Raw genomic sequence first — 27,890 nt, 5'->3', positions numbered from 1 at the left:
CTTAAACAAACCAGCCTACTGAAACTGAGGTTCTCCATCTCCTCACGAGGGTCCACAGGTAACATCTGCTGATGGACCACATGTCTCTAGATCTAAAGGTCTCTAGATCTTGATGGCTTGCATTATGTTGCAGGTAATCTGAACCAAACTGGTTGCCAAAAATGAAGAAGCTAAAGACCAAAACACTACTCCAATATTTTAGTGTCAGTAGATGGCAGTAAAATCCTTAGCACTCCCTCCCAACTGTAGCCCAGTAGCTTAACTTGAAATGGTTTGCAAAACAAAACAAACCTGACTTATTTAATTCACACAAGCAATATCTTAATCATGAAAAAAACCAGACAATTATAATTACAGGAACATTTCTAAAAATTGGAGACTTCAAAGATGGCCTCCATTCTAATGCAACCTAGCACTGAACTTTGGTAAACTCATGTAAAAACGATTCTGCACATCAGCAAAATGCATCTTCTCTTGCTTACTACATTTGCTCAAAGCTTCAGTCTGTGGGATCCCCTATGGGACTGCACAAGCCATCTTCATAAGCCAGTGCTCCAGATGGGACTTATTCAAAGGACCTTCTGATAGAACAAATGTTATGTCTTACGATCCCATGACCCCATTTGAAAACTTGTCTTGCTATGGAACCTCTTACAGCCATCGAGCTCTCCAAGACCTACATGGCCTGGCCTGACCCAGACTATGCATAAAATAACACCTCTTGCCAAGATTTCAGTCAGATTTCTACTAATAACTGGTACGAGTGCCACGGATAGGACCTTTATCTAACTAGACTCAAAAATTTGCATGCAAATAAGCTACGTCAACCCTAATCAATGTCTGTGGTGGAAAACACTTAACTAATTGTACCGGAAAACCTGAAAAAAGTGAACAATGTACAATCAAGGTACAATGTCTAGGTGGCTTTCACACAAAGATGGGTGTTTTTTAATGTATTTGATGGCTGAATCAGGACTACAGGAAGCCCTTGAACTGGTTAATGCTTCCAGTAGCATTGCACATATATTGTCATGACCATAATGACCGCTCCCCGCCTAAAACGGGGGGCACCCTTTGCGTGGACGCGTGCAGCCCCTAGATCTGGAGCGGCTCCAACAGCATAGGCTTGGCTTTGTCTTCCCTCAGGTGGGATACCTGGAGGTCTCCGCCTACCTCAGTCAGTTGTCCAATCCCACCTGGGGGAAGCGTTGCCAAGGAGACCAGGCCAGGTAGGGGAGGGATTAGCTGCCCACACAATAGAGGGAGGATCTTACCTGGGAATCCTCACTTGGCTCCAGAGCTTCTCCCACCCTACCCACCCTCAGTTAATGTCTTATTTTGCAGGTTAACTTTTCTTCACAGGTATGCGGGCGCTGCTACGTTAAGGTCGCTGTTAAAAGGCCGGAAAGGAATTTCCCTGCATTGGCAGGTTTCGCCTTTCCCGTAGCAAAACGTCACAACTTTGGCAGTATCAGGCCTTGGGTGGAATCCTTTAGTCCATCTTCCTCTTTGCGGCGGCGATACCAGGGTTCCCCGTTAAAGGGGTTTCTGAAGGGAGGCTTTGACCGTACGCCGAAAGTTCGTCATTGCTCTCCCCTGCGGCGGCGTAACGGGGGCGGCTATCTCTGCTTGAACATATGTTCTCCAGAGCCGGCCCATCCCCCCCCACACACACACTGGATAACCCTGATGCTCCCTAGGTCCCCGGCTGGGGACTGGGGAGGGAGAACGCCCAATGCCTGAGCCAAGGTCTACCCACATTTGAAATTTAATAAAGTTGTGGCCAATTTAATCCCATAGCACGTTGTCTTGAGTCGTTATTCCACATGACGGGGGGGGGGACCGCGCAGGATCTGGGGACTCCGCCTGTCCACACAAAGTAAGTGGGAAGAGGTCATTTCCTTGGCAGATGCTGCTTCAGATGCTGCTATTACAAAGGCAACAACAGCAAGACAGACCTTGGGAGTGGTTAGCTGTGGTGCAGGTGAAGCTGCAACCAGTGCAACCAGTGGCTTCAGTGAAGAATCAACCTTAGAACTATAGATAATGAGATGAAACAGCTTTACGGTATTAATATGGTGTCAAGTAGCATAAGCAGGGGTTATCCTTCAAAGATGCACTGTTCAGATCTCAGCAAAGAATTGATACCACAAAGAAGTCTATGACTCATCCTCATACAGTTCGTCTGTGGCTGCTGTACATGGAAATGGTTGCTATTTTATGGTAATTCCTTATAGGTGAATCAACAGGAAGTTGGCATTGTGACGCTTTTAAGGCCACAACATCTTAGCCTCATTTCATGTCAGAGAAAGGGGCTTAAAGCCCCTTTGGGTCCCTGTCCTTGGATCTAAGAGCCACAACTCATCATGGGTGAGAGATGAAGATGGCCTAACTCTTCTTATAATGTTCCTTCGTTGGTATTTCTTTCTGCTTCTTTTCCTCCCATTAAATCTTCCTCTGTTCATCCTTCCCCCTTTCTTAGCATTCTCTGCTGCTTCTAAGTCAGAAATGGCCCTCCCACACCTCTCTCTTCATTTGTGTCCTCCTTCAGGGCACCTGGCCTTAATTCCAGGCAGGTGGCGAGGGCAGGGAGCCAGGCTGTCTTGGGATCTCTCCAGCAATCCTGACAGGTGTCTTCACTGGCAGTCTGTGCTAGGCATGGCCTTATACTCTGAAGCAACTAATGATGGCCTGTATTCAGATTCAGTCTACATCTATAGGCAGCAGATCTTGTTCATGAGAAGCAACAGCCAGATACACACATGCTGTTTTCACCTGGCCATTGCATTCACCAGACAGCTCAGTGCTTAGCAAGGCTCTCTTCAGTTCTCTCAACTCAACAAGTATTTATGAGGAATCTGAAGAGCACTGCTGGAGGTTTTACACATGGGTAAGCTCAGCGAGTTGTGTGGCTCCTAGCAGTGCCAACCTGTGCAGAAAGAAACAGAAGTTACAGCACCGAACAAGTATAGCACCACTTCCAGTCAGGAAGTAGATGTTGTAGACACTCATATTATCTGTGATTGTCTCCAGGATAGAAACTCATTCAGCAATTACCCATCTCTATGAAACAGCAAATGGAGTGGTTGTTAGGTCAACAGTTACATTGTAAAGATGTTGGGAAGAATATTTTGAGGTCAATAGCTGGGGGGAAAGTACTTCACAATACACATTCAAGAGAGGAAATCAAGTTGCAGCTGTAATGCTGTGGAAGTAGGATCTGAGACCATACATACACATCTACAGTTACTTCTTCAACGTTTGGTTTTGGGAGCAAAGAGTATAAGTGAAGATATCTCACGAAACTTCAAATACCAGTTGTGTCAGAAACCATCATTACTTCTGGACTCCTGAGAAAGGCAAGTGAGCCCGTCCTTGTTGAAGCCCTGTGGGCCATAATGGGCAGTGAAATTAGAGGAGAGTCCATCAAGTTTTCCTTGTTGTGGAAGTTTAGATGGTGGTCCACTTCTTAAAGACCGAATAAAATGTAGCCCCTCTGTGCCAAGGCAATTTGTGACATGTATGTGAATTATCTTTTTCGGAAGTACCTCTGAGATGGTCGCAAGGTGTTGGCATGCAAGTGAGCTTCACAGGTAGCAAAGCTGTTCAAAGAATGAAGGAGCATTTCCTTGCTAACAAGACCAACAACCAGGAGCTCATGGATAAACTAGGTACAAAATTGATGGACAGTGTTTGGATAGACAATGAAATGGTTTATGAGCAGAAAACTAGGGACGGGTAATTTCAGAAAACTGACCTGTTAAAGCAGTCGTGGCCCCAGCCCTCCAGGGCTTGTTAGTGCATGTAAGTGCAAGTCTCAGAACAGCTGCAAGAATGGCCAGGGCAGCTGCAGAAAACAACAGGATCAGAGTGTCGAGTGGCCTGGTGTCAGCTATTGCAATTCGCCTGCTTTTTCTCACAGAACCCTGACCGACGAGGCATAACACAAATGAAATTTGGATGCTGTGTTGTATTTTGTGATATTTGTGATTTGATGGCAAATGTACATTGTATCCTATGTCTACTGGTGTACATGTATCCTATGTCTCTAAAGTTATTGAAGGTGGAGAGTAACAGATGCATTTTGCTGATGTACATAACATAGTGTGCATTTGCCAAAGTTCAGTGCTAGATCACATTAGAATGACAGCCATCCTTGCAATTTTGGGGATGTTCCTCTGATTATAACTTTGATTGTTGACATGTTCAATACACTGTTCATATGCATTAAATGACAGATTTTGTTTCCTTTGCAATAAAGTTGACATTGGGCCCCAATTTTCAGTAGATATACTGGATTAACATAGAGAAGTTGCAAGAGAACCCCAAGCCGCACTCTGGTGCCTGTAAGGGCCGATTGATCAGACAAGGTTTCCTCACTTCTACCTTGCTAAGAAAGCAGCAGCCAACAATCTGAAGAACAGTCGCTCTGTACAGCTGGTTTTATGCTCCTTAGGAAAGCCTTCCAGCACCAATGTGTCTGTAAATTCAACATGACAGGAAATTTCTCTGTAGAAAAACATAGCCATTCCCACAGTGGAGGCCCTGTAGTGTTCGGCTTGTAGTACTGTCAAAAACACTCCTATCAGAGAACCATGAAAGAGGAAGAGAGTTCTGGTGCTGAAAAGTGCTAGGCTAAAACTTGGGAGGCCTTGCTGGTCTTGTCGCAGGTGAATCTCACCTTATAAAAACTCCCAGGGGCTGATGGCGAAGGAAAGTGGGCTGACAAATGACGGCTAATGACTGTGTTTGACTTCAGTTTTAAATGTAATCATAACAGCCATTCAGGACTAGTACTTCCCATATGCCTGTGTTACACCTGAAGAGTTGGAGAAAGCACCGTCTGTGGTGTCAGCACTGCTCTGGCCACATTCATGCACCCAAGCCATTCCTTGAAAGAGCAGTTACCAAGTGGTGGATGCAGTGGCGTAGCGTGGGTTGTCAGCACTCAGGGCAAGGCAAGTAATTTGCGCCCCCTAACCCTGGATTTGCACCCCCTAACCCTATCCCTAACTCTAACCCCCAGATGTTGCGCCCGGTGCGGCCGGCCCCCCCTGCACCCCCCACGCTACGCCACTGGGTGGATGTGAAGAAAGGGAACCACCACACAGACTTCCAAGGAACTGAACCATGCCATGGCTGATATTCCACACACAAAACCCTGTGAATGCCACTCCATCCCTTTAGCAGGGGGGAAGTTGCCACCATATCACCCCCACCCCCAACATTTCTCCAGTGAAAATAGAGACACCCCACACACCCTTTCTTGGGAGAGGACACAAGCTTGTTGCTCCCAGACTTTGGAATTCCCTTCCTGCATGGTGTTTCTGCATTGTAAATTGCCCTGTGATCATCAGATGAAGGGCAGTATAGAAATTTAATAAATACATAAAATAATAATTCAACCCACCCTGCCAATTCTGTCCCAGCAGAGCCCCACACATTGGATTTGCCAGGGACCTGCATAGGCCAGACTATCCCGATTGTGTCCCAATTGTGTTTTTGTATTATTCCAAACCTAGCCCCCCCCCCCCCTCAGAATCAAGGAGAGCCAGGCAGGAGATCTTTTGCTTCTTTTGCGTACATAAATTTCCCCCTTCTCTCCAAGCCTCTCAAGGCAGCATTCATGGTTTTCCATTTCCCCATGTCATCTTCACAACAAGCCTGCGAGGTAGGCTAGGCCGAGAGACAGTGACTTGCTCAAAGTCTCACGTTCAGCTTCACGGCTAAGTGGGTAATTTTAGCCCTGTTCTCCCAGAGCCTAGAGCTTAGAAAATATCTCACCACTTTATTCCATACTCTGGAAAGACCTTAAAGTGAATGAGCTGGAGGAGGGAAACAAACTTTCCCCATACGTTTGGGAGTTTATGGAGCCACTGGTTAACAGTTATGTTTGGCACCTTTGCATTGTCCCCTGCTGCACCCAGTGCCTTTTTTCTGGGGGGACACATACCCCTAAACATTTTGTGAATCTAAGTCTGGTCTCATTGAGGGGCAGTATTTCAATATGAGAAGGAAAATGAGAGTACCCCTAAACATTTTTAAGGGGGGGGGAGCAGTGGCTCCACCTATGCAATCTCCTAGTTGCCCTACCAGCTCACAACTTCCTATGTAATAGGCACTGAACCATATTTTAAACACTAAACACACACAATCCTGTTCTTTCCACCCTTCACCTTCTCTGCTGTGGCCCCAAGGAGGCATCTAATTCCCTTTTCAACTAACCACTGTTTCTCTTTTTTTTTTCTGAACTAGGACAAACAATGGTTAGTTTAAACTACAATTTATCCCACAAGCCATGGCTTCATCTTGGCTTGTTTGGAATTGAAAGTTGGAAATGGGATCAGATTCTTCCAGTCTCCTCAGTCATGCCAGAGGAGAAGAACGGAGGGGTAGCAACTGTTCACACAACACAGAATTATAGTGAGGTCATTATGCACCATGCCATGTGAAATTCCACCCTCACACACAGTTCAATATTTGGAGGAAAACGAAACCTGCATCCAGGCCCCCACAAAAAACACATGTACATTAATGTTAATGTACAGAGGTGGTTCTTAACTGTGTTTCTCCCAACAGCATATAAATTTTTCAGACATCCTTGGTATGGTAACTTGGGTTTAAATTTCACTCACTGTGCTTCAGTCATAAGGAAATTTTCTGTGTTTCTGGGAGAAAGAGTTAAAATCAGGAACCAGCTCTGTACAATTTGAAGCTCACGTGCTCTGCCCCTCAACCCTGCCTTTACTCATTGCTTTTATATAATCAGTATGTTTTGTTGAATAACCAGCATACTTCCTAACATAGCTGGAAAGAATTTCATAATAGAGTTCATTCATTATTATTAAAAACACACACATAACAGCAAAGCTTGTTTTCTTACATCATTTCAATGAGCATTTCAGAATTAAATGGCAATCATAAGACCGCCAGCCTACACACGAGGAAGTGGTTTCCTCAGGCTTGCCAGATTAAAGAGTGACATCACATTATCTTCGTCAGTACAGATTCCAGTTCTTCGATAACAGGCAAATATGGAAAATAGCTTCTTGTGTCATCATGTCAGGTTCTGCTTTCCACTCTTTCATTTATTTTTTTTAAATGTACTTGCCCTAATCTCAAAACCTGACCTCCCTGGAAATACTGCAATGAGCAACCGCCCAGGCCAAAGCTTGGGATATGAAACAAATGGTAGAAATGTTCTCAGTTCTCAGTGCTGGCTTCTGCCGCAGCTGGAAGGGGGAAAAAATGAGTTGTGGGTTTCCCCTTTCTAGGTTTTTGTTGTTGTTTTTTTAAAGTTGTTTTTCCGATTCCTGTCAGACACTCCCACCACCCCCCACACATATACACACAAAAGCCAAATGAACACAAATCGTGCTTTGCTCCTTTTGTATCAGCGGCTGCTTTCTCAATGGAGGTCAGTAGTTCTTGCCTACCGTACAATAACTAGCAGAACAATCCACTATGAAATCTTAACTCGCTGATATAGGAGTCAACTCCTAGGGGCCAAGGTCCCTTTGCCCCCCCCCCAACAAAAAAAAAACATTTGAAGGGGCTGGGGGAGCCCCAAAGTTGATGTGCATTGCCATTCAAATGGTGTGTGTAAACCATGTCATGTGATAGATTATGTGGGGGCAGGGCTTACCTGGGTCCCCCAATATTTCATCCAAGTTGGCACCCTTGCTCACTGACACTTACACCGTAGCAAGGACATTTGGCTCATCCTTTTCAGTGATTTGGATCCTGAACCAAACTGAGCCAATCCAGGTGGTTCAGGCTTTTGGCAAATCAGACTGAGAGACTCCTATAAAAATAAAGTAAACTTTACCCCCAAAAGTATATTGAGACTGCGCTGGATCAGCCCATCCAGAGTGATTTGGGGCTGTCTATTACTTCCCTTGATCTGGACAGTATAGTTCTGTTGATGTAGCCTAGAATAGCACTAGCCTTTTTTTTTTGCTATTGCATCACCCTGTTGACTCATGTTAATACTCCTGTATTAAGACCTCAGATTTGTCTTGCTTGTTTCCTATACTCTGTGCATTGGCACAGAGATGGAGGCAGAGAAGTGAGCCTTCTTTACTGCCTCATTGCCATACACTAAACATGATGATATGGTTCCACTTGTGCTCAGTCAGGTTAAAAGCACACTTTTTGCCACTTGTGGTGTACCCAACCCTTAGTTCCTGGGCATGTCAGTTGTGCAGGGCAGGTTCCACAGCACCAGACATTGTGCTCAGGGGTAACCATTTCAAGAGCCTGAAGGGTCTCACTGTTAAACGGTGAGATGGGGCTTCAAAGGGGTCATCTACTCTAGCTGCTGGGAAGAAAAAAACAGGGCACTTAAGAATACATTGGGTTCCATTAGTTTCTGGGTGCAGACTATCTGAATCATTCCACCACACCTGGAGGGGAAGATTAGAACTGTAAGTCCAAACTTCACCAGGATGGTAGGGTGTTATCCACCAGCACCCCCATCTTGAGAACACCCCTTCCTCTATCCGAAGCAAAGAGCAACTCTTGAGTGCCAGATCCATGAAGTACGCACAAATGTAGCAGGGATGTTAATCTTCAGTCAATTACATAATAGATGGTGAATATCTATCCTACGTGGCTCCAAGTATAAGTCTCTTAGCAACCACAAGGTCTCGTAGAGTCCTTTTTCATTCTCCAATAGTCAATTCCCATACAACAGGGATATAATTCAAAAATCCATGGACATCTGCAAACATCAAGAATTTCTCCAGTAGAAAATTAATATTGTTATAGCTTTGCTGTAACAGGTGGTGGTGTTCAGTCTGGATGATAGTCATAGAGCCTGTATATGTGAGGTTAGAATCTATGAGGGGAAACCTGATGAACCAGCCAAGCCACTTGCTTTGTTAAGGTAATGTCCTTGGTTGGCCAGTTCAGTACTGCCATTTACTTGCCCCTAAAGGGCAGACAAATGGGTGGGCCTTTCCCCACTTCACCAGGTTGGGTGCCATGTCATTTTAGGATGGAGAATAATAGGCCGAGGTCGGGAGAGGCTGCTCGTGAGAGTTTGACTGGTGCTGGAAGCCAAGGACAGAGGGGCATGTCTTGCTCTGTGGTGTCTTGGGGCCTTCCTGGAAACCAAATGCAGAGGCAAGTTCTGTGTTAATGCTTTGGGCCCCTCCATCCTATGCTCAGGTTGCATTTATGTGTAAATAAAACTATATATCACAACGACACCACAGTCTTCATTGACCTTCATTCCTAGGAAACCGAACCCTGGGTCAACCCTCAGGACAGCAATACCTCAAGAGCCGCATCTCCCCATAGGAACCAACCCAGACCCTGCGATCTTCATTGGAGGCCTTCTCCATGTGTCTCCTCCATGAGAGGTCCGGAGGGTGGCAACACAAGAATGGGCCTTTTCTGCAGTGGCTCCCCACTTGTGCTCTCCCCAGGGAGGCTTGTTTGGCAGCTTCCTTATACACCTTTAGGTGCCAGGTGAAAACATTCCTCTTCAACCAGGCCTTCGGCGGGTTAACAGTCAAACACTTTTTTTACTGTGTCTGGGGTATTGTGTTGTTGTTGTTTTGCTTTTGTTTCTGTTTCATTATTTATTTTGTGTTTTCCTTTTGTATTTTTATGCTGCGAACCACCCTGTGACCTTCGGATGAAGGGTGGTATACAAATATAATTAATCACAAGAATCACAGGCATCCCTGGAGTCTCTCACTGCTTGGAAAGTGGGGTCCATGCAACAATATGGACCACTTCCAACCAAAAAGATGCTCTCACTCGACAAGCCCACATTATGTACCCCAGCATTACACCTCCAGCATCTACCTGAATTAGAAAACAATAGCTTCTTGAAAAGATGCTGTGGAGTCCAGTGTACCCAAAATACTAATTTTTGCTGAATCGGCTTTAAATATATTTTAACATGATCAGCAGCATTCCTTCAGAAACCCATTTGCTGTTGTTTGCATTTTAACCCTTCTATGAAGCACTATGGAAGAAATAGGGGTTTTATTTGCATCATAACCTGGCATAATTTATAGGACCCACTTACGTATTTGCAATGGGCAGAATTTACCAGTGCATGGCACGGTTGCTTTGCTGAAGATCATGTGATGCATCTTTCCTGAATATTACAGAAACTCTGCTTTCCCATTGGATCAAAGGATCACACTGCTGTGACAGACAGCTTGAATGTTTCGGTCTCAGACAAATGAGGAAGACTGCTGGAGGGCCAAATGAAACCCAACATGACAGCTGCGTTAAGCAGCCTATAAGCATAAACTTTAATGCTGTTAGATATAAAAGTATTGCAAGAGCTTTTTAAATATATATTTCTGGTACTTGTTTGGTTTTGCTTCCTCTCTATCAACCATGGGTCTTTTATTAACCATTTATCTTAAATGTTAAGAACCAAACACTTTTTATTGCAAAACTCCTTTATTTCACAGTGATAAGCAGAAATAGTACAGTACATCGTTACACAACAAAGTTGTTCAGCTCTCAAGTATTAAATGTCCTCTCTACCAAAACCTATGCTATGCATTTTACTGAAATGTCTTCATTCTAGTAAATAATAATGCCTTTAGCTGATATTAATAAGGTATGGTTGGAAATTATAACAAATTGTTATTAATCATAAATGCAAAACCAAGAAGATATGATTAATCCAGCTTCATTAACAGAGAATGCAAGGGTGTGATCTCAAGCATTGCACGAAGGGGCAGCTATGGATTTGAGGGTGACTCAGAGGAAGCGTTGATTCATCCCCCTTCAGAACGGCATTCCCTTTTTCAAATTGTCACTTTTTACTTCAGCAGAATGCATTCTGTTCAATTCTTTTCACTCCTTTCCCTGAGCCTTGGAGCGTTCACTGGCTCCCACAGCTTTCTCTGGAAGGCCACTTTAACATCTTATGCACAACGGAGACCCCACTGCAAAGTTATCAGTTTATTATTCCTCTCTTTGTTTCTGTCCAATGGGAGCTCACGCTTTTAAAGACTCAAAAAGGTAGTTTTTCCATGTGCCCTAGGAAAGACTGCATATGAGTCCAAGAATCCTTGGCCTACTATCCTGATGAAATATTTATCATACTAAAGGTTCCCCTGTGATATAATAATATATTGCAATGTTTTCTTTCCATGAGCATTATGCATTACGTAGTGCTCAGCCCTTTAAAGCTGCTTTGGCTGATAGGGCCGTTTTGTACATTACCTTTTTAGATATATGTCTAATAAGCTTTGTGCATACTATGAAAAGATATAAAGTGTAAATGTGCAGTAAATGCTTGTGTCATACAATAATGAGCAGGGCTACAGCTCCTGCTTTGAGTGCCCACATTGTACCAATCCCAGGTTTGCCCCTGCATCTTGTGACAAATGGCCCTTAGATTTCACAGTGTCAAGTGTACCAAAATAAGGCGCTCTGTACCAATTTTGCGTGAAATTGCTAAGCTAAACCAAACTTTGCAAGCTGTCCCTAAAAGTGGCCTCCACACCACATGCTTGAAGAGCAGTCCATCGAACGCAGTTTTTGGGTTTGTTTTTAGCAATCCGGGAAACCACAAACCAATTCGCTTAACGTTAAGCGCACTTAAACCGGGCCTCTTGCACACTGAGCATTTACTGTGGTGTTGCCATGCTTTTTTCACTTACTTTTGAAAAGGCAGCTCCACAATGTCATGAACGAAACATCCCCCTCTCATTTTGTGTATCTGAAGAAGTGTGCATGCACACGAAAGCTCATACCAAGAACTGACATAGTTGGTCTTTAAGGTGCTACTGGAAGGAATTTGTTTCATTTTGTGTGTGTGTGTGTGTTGAGTTTTATGTTTAAGAGCTCCAAAAATACAACTTTTTAAATTATCAAAGGAATGGCTGTGCAATTTCCCCAGGTGCAGGTGACCTCTTGTGTTGCTGCTCACCTGACTCTGGCACACAGACTATTTCCAAGGCTGCTATAGCCATTTGTTTTTCTTCTCCTCTGAGGGAATCAACCCTTCTCTTTTTAAATACCAGTGCCTTCATATCTGTTTCTTTCTCTTTTCTTTCTAAATTGCAGTGCCACAAGAGTTGGGGAAGGAATTATGATCAGGAGTACAGTGCAGGGGGGAGGGTATATCTGACCCTTATCACACACACAGGTCTCAGTCACATACACAACCCCCGCCCCCTGCCGCCACCCAGCATTTGGAGTTAGGGAAATGGGGGCTGTCTGCTTGGTTACAGACAGCTGGGAATGTGGAAAACTGTTTTCATTCCATTTTAAAGCAGAACAGCCACTATTGGGTGCTGCTAAATAATCAACACCTGGAAACATGCCCGGCACATGCATCTTGGAGGAGAAGCCTGACGTAACATTTACTCTAGTGTCAGGGGTGATACACAGATATATATTGCCCACAATTCCGCTAGCGCTGCTACCACCATGTCTCTGGAGATAGAGATGGCAGTAGGAGCAAAGTTGTGGACAGTGCTGCGCTTTGGCCATGGTTAAGAGTTCCGCTTCTGCTGTTGAAGGATTTTAAACTGTTAAAAACAATACTCTTTTTGAGATGACAGTGACCCTAGAACCGCACACGTTACTCAAAGTCATTTGCAACCTTTTTGCAGAGACAATAGCAAACAAGGTGTGCCAAAGGCCGGGCTGACGTGGTATAAGGGAAGCTTTCTCGGTTGCCATGGCAGATACTTCAAGAGAAATGTTGACCCAGCGTGCAGCAGCTGTGAAAAGGGCAAATAACTTGCTAGGGATTCTTAGGGAAGGGGCTGGAAATAAAACTGCCTTTAACTTTACACAAATGCCTGACGTGTCCACACTTGGAATAACATGGGTCACCATCTTCCCACCTCAGAAAGGATATCACAGAGCTGGAAAAGGTGCAGTCAAAAGGATCAAGGAACCAGGAGGCAGTCCCTACAAAGAAAGAACGTCCAACATTTAAGAATGTTCAGTTCAGAAAAAAGAGCACCATAAAGATGTTTGTGGAATTGTGCAAGGTGTGGAAGAAGTGGATAGTGATAAGTTTTTTCTTCTCCATTTCTCATGATGCCAGAGTGGAGGTCACCCAATAAAACTGATTAAGAGCCAATTTTAGGACAGACAGAAGAAAATATACAGAACACCTAATTAATATATGGCACTCACTACCACACAGTAAAGGCTATTAGTCACAAGAGTTTAAAGAGGATTAGACAAACTCATGGATGAGGGGGATACCAATGGCTATTAATGGCCATGGCTAAATACCACCCCCAGGATTAGAGGCAATATAGCACTGAATCGTAGCTGCCAGAGAATAGCAGTAGAAGTGACCCATTATCTTCAAGCTCCGACTGTCCACATTAGGTCACTTTCTGCTCCAAGACCACGTTCTTGCAATGGAAACCCTCAGCTCAGCAGATTGTTCCTTGACAATCAAGCCACATAGGTTTGAATGTGCACGCAAACATATCACTGTGTCTTGATACAGTCATGTCGCTGAATGTGTTTCAATAGTCATGCCTTCTCAAGAGCTTTAAAAAGTTGATGTGGCACCCACAGACACTGCTGTGCTTTCCAGCAGCACCCTACTCCCCCCATGAAAGGTCTCAGTAGATATCTCCTCAGAAATTCACAATGCACAATACAGTAGACTGCTCAGTTTCTGTTTGTACTGGCTCAGCCTCTCCTTCATTGAACACAGCACATTTCGTTGGCTGCCAGGACTGGACACACACACACACACACACACACACACACACATCCATTCTGAACTAGTGGCTAGTACAACTTTTCTTCATTGAGGGAGGGGGGCGGCATGCCCAAACCATTTTGTGGCCCTGTCATTTTGTGTTAGGCCACACCTCCATGGCGGCCACGGCACCTTCTCCAAATGTGCCTATTGGCTCGGAAAGATTGGCAACCCATGTTTTAAGACCTCACATCACAGCCAACCATTTGGCTCATTATTTCCAAAATATGTACCATGGAAATTCCTGCATAGATTCCTGCATGGCAGGGGGTTGGACTAGATGACCCCTGGGTCCCTCCCAACTCTAAGATTCCACAGCTCCACCATTTGTGCATTTGAATTATGCCTCTCCGTCCATGCACTTTCCCGGGCAGCCCCTGATAAACACTTGCCTGGTAAGATAAAATAAGACTTGTGGCAGCCTGCCTTTTTCTTTTCTTTCCGCTTTTGTGGAAATGGGGAATATGGTGAATAAAGCTTAGCATGAGCAAGGTTATTTTGATTACATATTTCCCTGTTGAGTTTGTAACTATTATTACCTAAATCAGTGCCAGTTTGAGGCAACTACAGTGCACAGACACACAAAAAAGCATTCTAAACAGCCCACAAAGGGAAACTATGTTTAGTGATGAAAGCGAGAAGAGAGTTGCTTTAGACTGGTATGAGTAATGTTAAGAAACAGCTGGGAAGGAATATTAGGTAATCACACACACAAACTGGGAACATCAGGCTAACATACTAGTATAATTTTGTATCCCCTCCCCTTCCCACGGATATAGCAAGGCAGAGGCCATGATGTAGTCGGGTCTTCAGATTTAGAAGCTATTGGGGAAAGCAGCGTGACTCATCACTTTCTTTCGTAATTTTAACTCAGTCCTTCAACTGCAGTTCCTCCTAAAGACTGGAAGCAATGAGAAAGAATAAGAAATGGAGACAGACACAATACGCTTAGTGTGTAGTAGCGTGAAGCCTGTTTGAAAGCTCAATGTACATTTTTGTGTTGCTTTGTCTGAGGCCAACAACAACAACAACAACAACAACAACAACTTTACATTCTTTCCATATTTCACAGAAAAGCAAAGCACAACAGTTCAGCCTGCTCAGTTCTTCCCCTGCCAACTACAGATGGGCAGAGCAACCCTGGAATGTTAAATCATGTAAAATGTTGACAGCAAGACAACAAATACGGTCATTTTCGAAAGGAAATAAAGAGGCTGAATTCCCTGTCAGGATTTACTTGTAACCAAATTATGGGTCAGTATCTACCAGTGAGTACTCCCAGGCCAGTTGAATAGAAGGCGCCCAGGTGTCCTGTTCATTTCGATGACATTTGTACAGGAGTACTTTCTGGGAGACGGTGCTCATATGACATTGCAGGGGGTTGGGCTGGATGATCCTCAAAATCCCTTCCAACTCTACAATTCTATGATACAGGCTTCCCCGCCCGTCAGCTGCGCAGCTCAACAAGGCCCCTCCGCCCCTCCGGCTCACGTGAGGCTGAGCAGACTCAACAAAGCCCCACTCCACCTCCAGCTCATGAGGAGACCCTCCCCGGAGCTTGAAGAGGACATCCTCTTTGGGCTCCAGGGAGGGTCTCCTCATGAGCCAGGACTCTACAGGGTGCCCCCCACTTCCGGGTTCCACTTTCAGGTTCCTGGCACTGTCCGTGTGAGCAGTTGAGTGCAAAGAGGAAGCTGTCTGTACAGTATTTGCTGAGATTTCTGTTTCTCAGTTTATAACATGTGAGAATTGATGAACTTCATAATGAAGAGGTCTGCGGCGGTAAAAACAAAATGTACACACACTTTAAAAAGGAAGGTACACAAAGGCCTTGTGTAACTTCCTAAAGCCTATGGACAATTCCCAGGTATCATAGTGAAAGACTGGAGAGAGAGAGAGAGAGAGAGAGAGAGAGAGAGAGAGAGAGAGAGAGAGAGAGAGAGAGGGAGGGAATGGACTATAGTCAGACCTCAGGTTGAAGTAGCTTCGGGATGAATATTTTCAGGTTGCGCTCTGCGGCGACCCGGAAGTAACGGAGCACATTACTTCTGGGTTTTGCCACTCACGCATGCGCAGACGCTGAAAATGACGTCGCGCAGAAGCGGTGAATCACAACCCGCACAGACATGGGTTGCATTCGCTTCAGGATGTGAACGGGGCTCCGGAACTGATCCCTTTCGCATCCAAAGGTACCACTGTATATCTTGTTCAGAATACAGTGGTGCCCCGCAAGACGAACACCTCGCAAGATGGAAAACCTGCTAGACGAAAGGGTTTTCTGTTTTGGAGGCGCTTCGCTAAACGAATTTCTCTATGGGCTTGCTTCGCAAGACGAAAAAATCTTGCGAGTTCCTGCGGGGGGTTTTTTCGCTCCCCCCCCCTTTCCTAAGCCGCTAAGCTGCTTATCAGCTGTTCCGCTGATAAGCCGCTTAACAGCTGATCACTAAAAGCCGCTAGACCGCTAATAGCGCTAATCCGCTAAGCTGTCAATGGGCTTGCTTCGCAAGACGAAAAAACCGCTAGACGAAGAGAATCGCGGAACGGATTATTTTCGTCTTGCGAGGCACCACTGTACAAATTCTGCTTTTTTCTGCTTCCTGATCTATATATACAATCTGTTAATAGGAAGAAGAAAATATTTTAAATCCGTTCTTAAGGAAACAGAAACATATGATGGGGGGGGGATTGGGAATTTATTTGAAAATAGGGGTGGAGGGCATTCCTAGTAAGGATGATTCCTCCCACTGGCTATGAGGGGCAGGATCTTCAGAACTGTTCAGCTCCTGCCCTCCAGACTGACTGGCAAGAATGAAGACAACTCCTTGGCCCCAAATCCAATGTCTGCAGAACCTGGCTGCCAACCAGATGAAAACAACAACTTCAAACCAGAGAAACAGCAAAGAAGGAGACCTGGTCCTAGACAAAACAAAACTGGGCATACACCAGTACTCTAAATAATGTGTGCAATATGTAAGAAAGCAGCAGAAGTCCTACATCAGCACTCTCACTCCAGAAGGGGAAAACACAGAGAAAGGAGCGATGCCCTCTGTCCCTATCTTCAAATAGAAATTCTTATTAAGTACAATTTCCATTTTTGCCAGATAGGGACAGAAGGCATTCCTCGTAGATATATATCAGAGGAGCCTCCTTCAGATCTGCTTGGGTTTCCTCTGCCTTTACTTACTGCAACAGAAACCCTCTGGAGAAGCTTTCTGCCAAAGGCTCCATCAGCTGATGAAAGTAAATCTATTCTACAGTGTTTTACAAAAGTGTGTGGCGAGGCCCAAGTGGATGCCCAGCAAATATCTATGATAGGAAAACTACACCTGTAAGCAGCTGCGGCAGCTGCTTCCCTGAAAGAGTGAGTAGTCATTCCAGAGGGAGCAGACTTGCACATCAAGAAAGCCCCCGAAAATGCCACAAGGAGGGACTCTGGTTTCCTAAATTTCACTGTTGGATCCAAATAAAACTGCAGGGCACGACTGACATCCAGTGAATGTCATATATGCTCTTGAGAACCAGATGGAGGGGTTCAGAGGGGAGGCAAAACCACCTGGGCACAGAACTCTGGACACAGATTTCACCTTGGGAATAAAATCAGGATCAGGGCAGAGGACAAGCTTATATTGATGGAATATGCAGGGTTTCAGGGGGTATGCTGTCTGAAGACAAGAGTTAGCAGTTACACAGCGCATTTCAGGTGTGCCCAGTGGCGTAGCGTGGGGGGTGCAGGGGGGGTGGCCGCACCGGGCGCAACATCGGGGGGGGCGCTCACCGCCTCCGGAGTCGCTGAAGAGCCTCGGGCGCAGGCTGTAGCAGAGCCCCATGTCTCGCGGAACCGACGAGCTGTGCGTGCGTCCGGGCTGAAGGCGGCAGGCAGGCAGCGGCTCTCAGCGCTTGTTGCGGTCCCCGCGCGTCAGGGCCCCGGAGGGCGCGCCAGGCAGCCTCTCCTCACAGCCCCGCCGCTGCTGCAGCTGCTGGGCCATGTTGCATTTTCCTCGCCTCTCTGCCCTCCTCCTCCGGGCAAGCGGCGTCGTTTGGGCGGCAGCGCCAGCGGCAACTCGCCTTAGATCACCTGACACGGACCCGCCACCGCCGCCGTGGCTACCTTACCGTAAATACCCCAGCCCAGGCAGCAGCAAGAAGAAGCTGGCAGCGGTGGCAGGTTAGGGGTTAGGGGGCGCAAATTACTTGCCTTGCCCCGGGTGCTGACAACCCACGCTACGCCGCTGGGTGTGCCACACTTATTACCGCCATAAGTCTTACAACAGTCCTGTAAGAATCTAGTATTGCTATTCTCATACCTGAAATGGGGAGCAAAGGCAGGCAGAACAATGGATTGCTTAAGGCAACTGGATGGCTGCTTGAGGTGATATTTGAATCAGGAACTTCCCATTTCACACTTTTAGCAACTTATGCTCGATTAACTCTCTGAAAATATAGGACAGGAAGCAGGGGTGCTGGGTTCTGACAGCTAGCTAATTTACAGATCCTATCCATTCTTAAGGTTTGTTCCACATGGTACAAGCTACATGGAGAGATAAGTAAATAAAAAATGAAACATACTGCTGTTGGTGAATTATTTTTAAATTGTCACATGAAGGGGAATCCCTCCTTATCTGTTCTCCCAAAATATTACTATTTTGCCTCATTTTATAACTAGGTTTGCTCCTATATTAAAGTGCTTTAGAGAGGGCATATATACAAGTCTGCCTGGCCACAAGAGGGTTAAAATATCCTTTCAAGTAAATATCCTATATAGTACCAGGTAAAAATCACACTTTTAAAGCTAACACAGTGGAACTAACCTATTCAGACACAACAAGTCTTCCTTAGGGGAATATGTCTCATTCCAGGGTTCATTCCTGGTTTCACATAGTGTGTCATGAATTTCTTGTTCAAAGAAATGTAAAACACATCCGTTTTCTGCTTTGGAGACAAACTGTGGTGCCAAATATCTTAATTTCAAAATGCAGTAGCTAAAAATAATTAAGCTTCATATAAAGCCCAGTCACCTCTGTGCTATAATTTTAAATGTCCACTTCAAATTCTTTCATTTTGTAAAGAATCTTGCTGGTCAATTGTCATTTTTAATATAACGCCCATCCATTCATATTATTGTTATTGCCAACTTGTACTGCGATTTTCACTAGCAAAAAGGCAACAAATACTAGCGGTCATTCATTCAGCCTGAATCCTCTGAAAATTGCAGATTTTGATAAAGTTGCAATTGGCTTTTTTAGCAGAAAAGAAGCAAGTGACTCACCCCAAGCCCCTGGTTCCACACAAATACTCAAACCAGGAAGCCCAAAGAGCACTCAAAGGTCCCATCCCTCTTTGTTTTGTACTGAATGTAGAGCTCTGTGTTTTCAAGTTTGTTTATGATCATTTTTACAAAACACGATTACATGAGAACAACTCAGGATGACAGAAATTGCAAGCCTCTGCACGTTTACCTGGGAACAAATTTAGAACAGTGTCGTTTACTTCTAAGGAAACATGAAAAAGATTGAGGCATAAGTGGCTTACAACAAAGGTTTATTCTTAGCAGTTGGCTAAACTGGAAACCTGAGAATATCAGATTTTATTTATCAAACGTAAATTTCTGAGACCAGAGGGAGAAGACACCACACTCAGGGCCCCCTCCACTGTGCTGGAGTACAGGTCCGGCTGAGACCCCCCCCCCTCCATCTAACTACCAGTGCGGTTGGTAAAGGAGCAGCCCAGGGAGAAAAAACCCAGGCAGTGTGTGCTTAAAAATGGACAATAACTTCCAGCCCATAGCTTCGCAATAAGCCAGCTGCCTCTGGGGTCACCAAAAGGTAATAGTACTACTCCCCTTGGCAGAAGTGTTGCAGGACCAGGCATCGTACTTCCTAGACCCCAACCCATATAAAGAAGAGACCAATAAGACTGGGTTTGGGGTAAAAACAGGCCACCACTTTATTGAATACAGATGAAAGAGGTTTGGTTTGGACAAGGGGCAATCTAAATACTTCCGGCCCGTCCACCAGAAGTGATGCGTGGTCAATCAAGGAAGAGTTCCTTAAGACTTACATCCAAGCAGGGACCGCTGTCTGGGGGAGTGCCTTTGGCCCTGGCCCCCTGGACACGCAGACGTGGCCACTCTCCCCGGATCCCTTTAATGGGCTACCCCAGCATTTGGAGGGGCAGGCAGGGACAACAACCTCCCCTCTGTCCAAAACAAGGGATTGCCCCAGGGGTCAACCAGCTGTGACGAATTGCTATGAGGTAAGCAAAACAAGTCAGTGCTAATTAGCCCAGTGGGCAAATTCCTAGCAGGCCCCGTAAAGAATGGCGACCACCATAGCCACAGCAAAGTCATTGCCTATCAGCGTAAACGGTGGATGGGGAGGAACCCGGCGCAGGAACAAACTGGCTGTGCCCCAGGTGTGGGCTGCTTAAATAGGCAGGAGGCGGTTCTGAGGGAAGCCCACATCCCAGCCTGCATCCCCATTTGCCAATGCAGAGGGCAGGCTAAGATCCATCTCCTGATAGGCAGCGGGGACATATGCCCGCTCCACCTATCAGGAACGGCACTGCTGTTTGAATTCCACCGTTGGGAAACACTGCTGCACCAAGAGAGGTGAGCGGACTTGTATTATATAAGGTTACTCAGGGCTGCATCCCTGCCATTCCTCCCAGGGGGTAGAGAGCAGGCAGAGATGTGGCTGGTGCCGGCGGGGGCATGGCGCGCCTCCTGGGGACGTGGCACACCACCTGTGGGGGCATGGAACACATCCCAGTGGTGTAGCACACCACCCACGAGGGCGTGGTGCACCGCCCACAGGGGTGTGGCACCTAGTGCGCGGGGGGTGCGTGGCACATGTCCAGGGGGGCCGCTGCGATGGCACCTTACCGGAATAGTGGTGTCAGGGGTGGGCTGCTCGCTCTGTACTCCTGTTCCTACCATAGCTGTCAACCTTCCCTTTTTTTGTGAGAAATTCCCTTATTCCAGTGCCATTTCCCACTGCTTCCTGCTGCTATCCCGGATTGTTAGGTATCCCGTAGACTGTCCCCGGGACAGGTGAGGCTGCTGTTCCCTTATTTTCAAATCTGAAAGTTGACAGCTATGGTTCCTCCGCCAGTGATTTCCCTCACCATTAACTCCATGCAGCTTCGTCTTCTCACCTCGTACAAGCTGCCTTTCCCTTTCCCAACCCCAGACCCGAAGCCGCTTCTCTCTTCTGCTTCGCAGTCCCACTCTGTGTCCGTGTTCACCTTCACTCACAGGTCCCAGCCTCCTCCCTCCTTGTGCAGCCCCCCTGCACCCAAACCATCCCCACAGTCACCTCCCGCATCTTCCTCCTCCCGCACGTTGCACCTGCTAAGCACACTTTTTTCACTTTCAGCCCAGGTCTTAGTGAGTTTCTCCTTGCAGAAAGTTCCAAGCAGCTGACACCAAAACTGACACTGCCACTTGCCCTGTGCTTCCTAGGCACGGGTCAGAAGTTTCTGCCTTCCCCGCTCTTTTCCCAGGGAAAACCCGCTCTTTAGCTCTAAACCGGAACAAACAGCTTGGAGGAGTAGATAGCAAAGACCTAAGGTAAAGGTAAAGGGACCCCTGACCATTAGGTCCAGTCGTGGCCAACTCTGGGGTTGCGGCGCTCATCTCGCTTTACTGGCCAAGGGAGCCGGTGTACAGCTTCCGGGTCATGTGGCCAGCAGGACTAAGCCGCTTCTGGCGAACCAGAGCAGCGCACGGAAATGCTGTTTACCTTCCCGCCAGAGCGGTACCTATTTATCTACTTGCACTTTGACGTGCTTTTGAACTGCTAGGTTGGCAGGAGCAGGGACCGAGCAACGGGAGCTCACCCCATCGCGGGGATTCGAACCGCCGACCTTCTGATCGGCAAATCCTAGGCTCTGTGGTTTAACCCACAGCGCCACCCGCGTCCCTAGCGAAGGCCTAGCAAGGCCCAAATTCACAAAATCCATCCCATCATTTCAGACTCAAGTTAGATTTGGAATCGGGGTCACTTTGCTACATGCAGACCACATAGGGTATCGGCACCGAATTACTGAGTCAAAACGGAATTTAAAACTGAAGCCTTTTACTGTTGCAAATAAAGGTGCTAAATTTAGCGCCTGTTCCCAGGACTCAGTTAAGCTCCTCTTAATATAATACGGTCACTGCTTTTCAGCTACGCAGAGCTATAAACAATGGCCAACAACTCTGCTTTTATTTAAAACTTGAAGGGGGTTATTATTTTAGCAAAGGCTTTAAGAAATCCTACCTATCAGGAAAATGCAGCTTGTGGAGGGGAACTTCCTGTTTTCATATTTGGCTCCTGTTTCCCTCAGTTGCTGGTTATTAGGCAGTTAAATATGAAATGTATTTTTAGCTCACTTGTGCCTATTATACAATCCCTACCACAGCTTAAAGAGCTTACAAATTGAGAAAATGTAATTACCGTATCAAAGATAAAGACAAGGATATACTTAGTCCCTTTGAAACAGCCAGTTTGGTTGTTTGGGGCTGTTGTCTCTTTTTTTAAAGGGGAAGTAGATCAATTTTTAGATGGCTGAAAATACTCAACCATTCAGCCTAAAATAATATTTTATTTCAAAATTTCGTATCCGATTCAAAAAGGCCCACTAGCTAAAGCATTTTTTTTAATAAATATTTATTAAAGTTTTTAAATATCAATGCACAAATAATAAACAGTCTTACTTCTGTCACAAACATAATTTCATCACTTCTTTGGACTCCCTCACGTCTCCCGCTCCCATTTACATCGTTAAAAGTTTTTTCCAGACAAATTATCAACTTGTTTACAATCTCATGTCCACTCATTCAAATATAATCTAGCACTTCTTCCAAAAAAATTTATATTTTCTTTAGTCTCACTTATCATCAAATTTAAATCTAATTTAGTGGTGGCCAATTTTTTATAATCTAGCATCCTTCTTAACATTCAACCAAATTACAATGTTTTTGTAGATACATCTTGAATTTCTCCCAGTCTTCCTCCATCTTCTCTTCTCCCAGGTCACGGATTCTGCCAGTCATCTCGGCCAGTTGCATATAGTCCATCAGCTGCATCTGCCACTCTTCCAGTGTGGGTAGATCTTGAGTTTTCCAGTTTTTTGCGATGAGTATCCTTGCTGCCGTTGTTGCATACATAAAAAATGTTCGGTCCTTCTTTAACACCTTCTGGCCGACAATACCCAGAAGGAAGGCCTCTGGTTACTTAGTGAAGGTATATTTAAATACCTTTTTCAGCTCATTATATATCATTTCCCAGAAGACCTTCACCCTAGGGCATGTCCACCAGAGGTGAAAGAATGTTCCTTCATTTTCTTTACATTTCCAACATTTATTATCAGACGAATGGTATATTTTGGCGAGTTTAACTGGGGTCATGTACCATCTATATATCATTTTCATTACATTTTCCTTCAGAGCATTACATGCGGTGAAGTTCAGCCCAGTGGTCCACAACCTTTCCCAGTCCTCAAACATAATGTTATGCCCAATGTCCTGTGCCCACTTTATCATAGCTGATTTAACCATTTCGTCTTGTGTATTCCATTCTAACAGCAAGTTATACATTCTAGATAGTACCTTAGTCTTTGGTTCTAACAATTCTGTTTCTAACTTCGATTTCTCCACCTGGAACCCTAACTTTTTGTCATTTTTAAAAACTTCTTTAATCTGAGCATAATGTAACCAGTCTCGCACCTTATCCTTCATTTTCTCCAAACTCTGCAATTTCCAATTGTCTCCATCTTTTTCTAATATTTCCCAATATTTTGGCCATTTGGCCTCCATATTGGGTCTTTTTCGGGCCTTAGCTTCCAGAGGTGAAAGCCACCTTGGAGTTTTATTTTCCAATAAGTCTTTATATTTTGTCCAGACGTTAAACACTGCTTTCCTGACAATATGGTTCTTAAAGGCCTTATTGATCTTAACTTTGTCATACCATAAGTATGCATGCCAACCAAAAGCATTGTTAAAACCTTCCAGGTCCAGTACGTCAGTGTCTTCGAGAAGTAGCCAGTCTTTTAGCCAGCAGAAAGCTGCGGCTTCATAGTACAACTTTAAGTCTGGCAGGGCAAAGCCCCCTCTTTCTTTCGCGTCTGTTAATATCTTAAACTTAATTCTGGGCTTTTTGCCCTGCCAGACAAATTTAGATATATCTTTCTGCCACTTCCGGAAGCACTCTGTTTTGTCCACAATCTGTAGTGTTTGAAACAAAAATAACATTTTTGGCAATACATTCATCTTAATAGCAGCAATTCGGCCTAACAAAGAAAGCTTCAATTTTGTCCAGCTATCCAAGTCTCTCTTAATTTCAGACCAACATTTTTCATAGTTATCCTTGAATAGACTCAGATTTTTTGCTGTTATGTTTACCCCTAGGTACTTTACCTTCTTAACCATAGTTAGTTCTGTTTCTCTCTGAAACCGTTCTGACTCTGTCCACTAGCTAAAGCATTAATCAATTGATTAAACTTAGCTCTAATAAAATAGGGTTGATTTAACTAGTGAAAAGGTTTTTTTTTGGATCAAGTACAAAATTCTGAAATAAAATGGTATTTTTAGGCTGAATGGTTGAATATTTTCAAAACTATAAAATGGACAGACAAGAAGAAAAGAAAGTGCAATTGCTTATGTGGCCTCTAGTTTACCTAGTAATAAAAGAAGTTATTTTCAATTTATATATATGCACTGCATTTTCCACAAACCCAAAATTTGTACCCAAAGCAGTTTACAGAAAATAGAGAGTCTACAGAAACAGAATTGTAATACATAATAAACTACAATAGCATATTCAATTGTAGAATTATTAATTCAACCATTAACAATTCATTTTAAAAAATATTAAAAAGTGAGCACAGGTTCACCATTATTGACCGTTTGGTCAATTAGCAACATTAGGTCAATTAGCAACCCATTTATGTGGCCACAACAGACCACAAGTTCTCCTCACAGTTCTGCATGTGAATTTTTTTTATTAAAGTTATTCATAACGCAATAAGATATAGAAGACTAATCCAAATAAAACACAAAGCAGCTACAAAAAACACAAATCGAACGTAGAATGCGGAGTCCTCTCTTGAAGGTAGTTCTTAAATTTCTGTTCCTCCCACCCAGTTCTCCCACAGAGCAGGAAGAAGCTTCCTCCAAAAGGTTTTCAGGGCCAGAGGTTGGGACAAGGCAGGTGGAAAGAGTCATCCCCAAATAACAGATCTCGCAGCAAACTTCCAAGGAAGGTCCCTTATGCAATGCAGAATGAGTGTGTTTCAAAAGCATTTGCATTATTCCACACGCTGGGATTTCCTCATTCTCATGTGAGAGTCTGGGTGAAAAGTAGAGAAACTTTGATATGTGATTTTTTTTTTTAAATAAATGTATTTTATTAGTATTTTCCACACAACAACAACAGGCAATATATCAAACAATAACAATACACAACACACAAAAATCAACATTTGAAAACTAAAATAAAAAATAAAAAATCCGTATCTTACAAGTTAATATTATAAACACTAAAACAAGACATTGCCTTCCATCAATCCCACAGCACCTCCTTTATCTCCCATTGTGTCTTCCTGTTTTCTTTATCCTCTCTATCCTAACATCTAGATATAAATCCTTCTTTCATATCCTTTCACTTGATATGTGATTCTTATTCCCCACACCTTGTCCACGTCATCAGGAAATGACATTGCTATGATTACCTTCGTCATTAATTCACTGAGACTTAAATCACTGCATGAGTGGTATTTGGGATTTGCTGGGCGCTGGGCAGTGCTTTAGGACAAGCTGGGGCTGTCCAAAAGGGATGAGCGCCACTTGAACCAAGATGGAAGCAGACCAGAGGTGTTCACCTGTTGATCCTAGAAGCCTCTGAGCCATAATAGAGGACATATACTGGGAATGCAGCTGCTGCAAAACAGATGTTATGTCAGATACCATACCTACCCTGAAAACTGAAAATTCAGCATAGGATGATGACAGGCCGTCATGCCCATCGTGGGTCAATGGCCTGTTTCCCCAATCTTTATTTAATATTTTAATTAATTGAAATACCCACTTACCAGAAAAGATTAGCATATTAACGGCACACTCCTCTTGCCCCATGGGCGCAGTATCTGGAATCAGAATTACGATGGCCCATTCTTGCATATTAAGCAGTTTGGTCTGTGCTGAATTTATCTGGGGATGGAACATCCATACATGCAAACCATCAAGTGATGTTGCAGCCATCAAGTGATGAAATGCCAGGTGTGAACCAGTCCTTTCCTTCCATTAATGTTGCAACAGTATGTTAGTAATTCCAGGAGTGGGAATATGGATATACTTGCTATTTGCTGAGATAAACTGAGTAGACTGATTAGACTGCTAATTATTAAATGTAAATCTCCCCCACCCCTTTCCCCAACACAAATAAAATGACACATTTTAGACAGACTGTTCAGGCTCTTTCTTTTGCCAGTATACCCAGCAAACAGTCTTTTGGAAGAAGCTGAGTTTCTGTTGTATGAATCGGGCTTATCTCACTTTTAACCTGTTCCCATAATAACTGTATTTTGGAATATATCTACATGGAGGTGTGGAGAGAAAGCAGCTGTTTTTCCCCCTGCAAGCATTTTTAAATAGCTATCAGCACTTAATATTGTGGATCATTGTACAATTGTGAGGCGATATGTTCTACTGTGGTTGTAGAAAGGCTATTCAACCCAATTTTGGCCTTTCATTTTAGAACAGAAAAGCTGCTTCCATGTGATTGTTCCTGGTAGACAGAATGGCTCTTTGTGACGCAATACGTCAGAAATATGTCATTCTTTGATGCAGACTTGAAGGGGTAGGCTGGAAGAACAGCTTTCATAGGAAAAAGGAAAACAGTGTTGTTTATACAAGGAGCTATGCAATCTCTCTGGGGCTTCAAGAACTGTAATGATGATGATAATCTACATAGTATTCTATTATTCATTTTTGAATGATAATACTATACATTTTTGAGAGAGAAGTTACCATTACTGCTCACAATAGATACTAGTCTAAACCTGTGTGTGTTAAGTGGAATATAAATGGAGTGGTTAATGTGTATAACAGCCAGCCATTGTGCACATTCACCAGGCCTCATGGATAATCCTTCAATGAAGAAGGAACTGTGTACGTTTACCAGTCAATAGACATAAAATTGCCTTTGGGCAAAGTACACATCTCAGCTGAATTTTGTGTATTATCTGGCCCTTATAGATAATTCCCAACAGGCCTTGAGGAACATGCATATCCTGTTTTGTACACTCTGTGCACATACTCCAGTCAGTCTGCAGAGTCTCCAATAAACGTGTAGTGCAGTCACTCCATGATGGGTTAGAACTTTGTTAATTCACCCAAACAATATTAAACTTTAGATGCATTATTCATCTTGCAAAGACTCATCTTGCTATCCCCCTAGAACTGTCTTCCCTCTCAGTCTGCATTGACCATTCCACCTGGTCATTAATTTTGGAAGAGGTTATCCCTGAATTATCTTTCCTCTGTTTGTCCTTTATATTCATTGTGTTGGTCATATAAGAATTACACTCAACTCATTTCTCTTCCTCTGTAACTCAGGAAACATGACCACGGATGTCTTTGCAGCCAGTACAGTGGACCCTCTAGTTACGTACCGCTCTGGATACGTAACTTTTGGGTTACGAACACGGCAAACCCGGAAGTATATACTTCTGGGTTTCGCCGCACACACATGAGCAGAAACAGTCGATCACACCGTGTGTGTGTGCAGAAGCGGCGCCTCTACCTACAGACTTTTTGGGTTGTGGACGGACCCCTGGAACAAATTTAATTCGTATCTGGAGGGTCCACTGTACCTGTTTAACCTTTTTTTACAGTGGTTCCCCATTTGTTGAAAGTTCTCCCCAGAGACTCGCCTGAGGCCTTCATGATCTTTAAACACCAGGCAAAAATGTTCTTCAACCAGGCCTTGGGCTGCTTAACAGTCTATGTCCTTTTAAATGAGAGGAGGGAGTTATTGGTGTGCATTATTGTTGTTCCTGTTTTTATTATGTATTTTTTTGTTTTGATTTTGTATTTTTCTATTGTGAACCTAATATTGAAATATGGTGGCTAAACCATGTCGCCTTGCAGCCCTGTCATCACAGCTAAGTAAGTCCACCAGGACCCACTGAA

The 27,890-nt window shown here is 44.3% G+C and overlaps 1 protein-coding gene across 1 annotated transcript in view; it reads right to left on the bottom strand.

Annotated features, from left to right (window-relative positions):
* Positions 1-27,890, bottom strand: part of LOC309327219 (uncharacterized protein) — a 76,737-nt gene that overhangs the window by 39,535 nt on the left and 9,312 nt on the right. Inside the window, exon 2 of the mRNA XM_081836394.1 lies at positions 3,758-3,847. Coding sequence (XP_081692520.1) covers positions 3,758-3,847 — 90 coding nt within the window. The remainder of the gene's footprint in view (positions 1-3,757; positions 3,848-27,890) is intronic.

The sequence above is a fragment of the Podarcis erhardii genome (genome assembly GCF_964252035.2).
Source record: "Podarcis erhardii genome assembly, chromosome: 13".
Classification (NCBI taxonomy): domain Eukaryota; kingdom Metazoa; phylum Chordata; class Lepidosauria; order Squamata; family Lacertidae; genus Podarcis; species Podarcis erhardii.
This window is presented reverse-complemented; position numbering and strand designations above follow the sequence as displayed.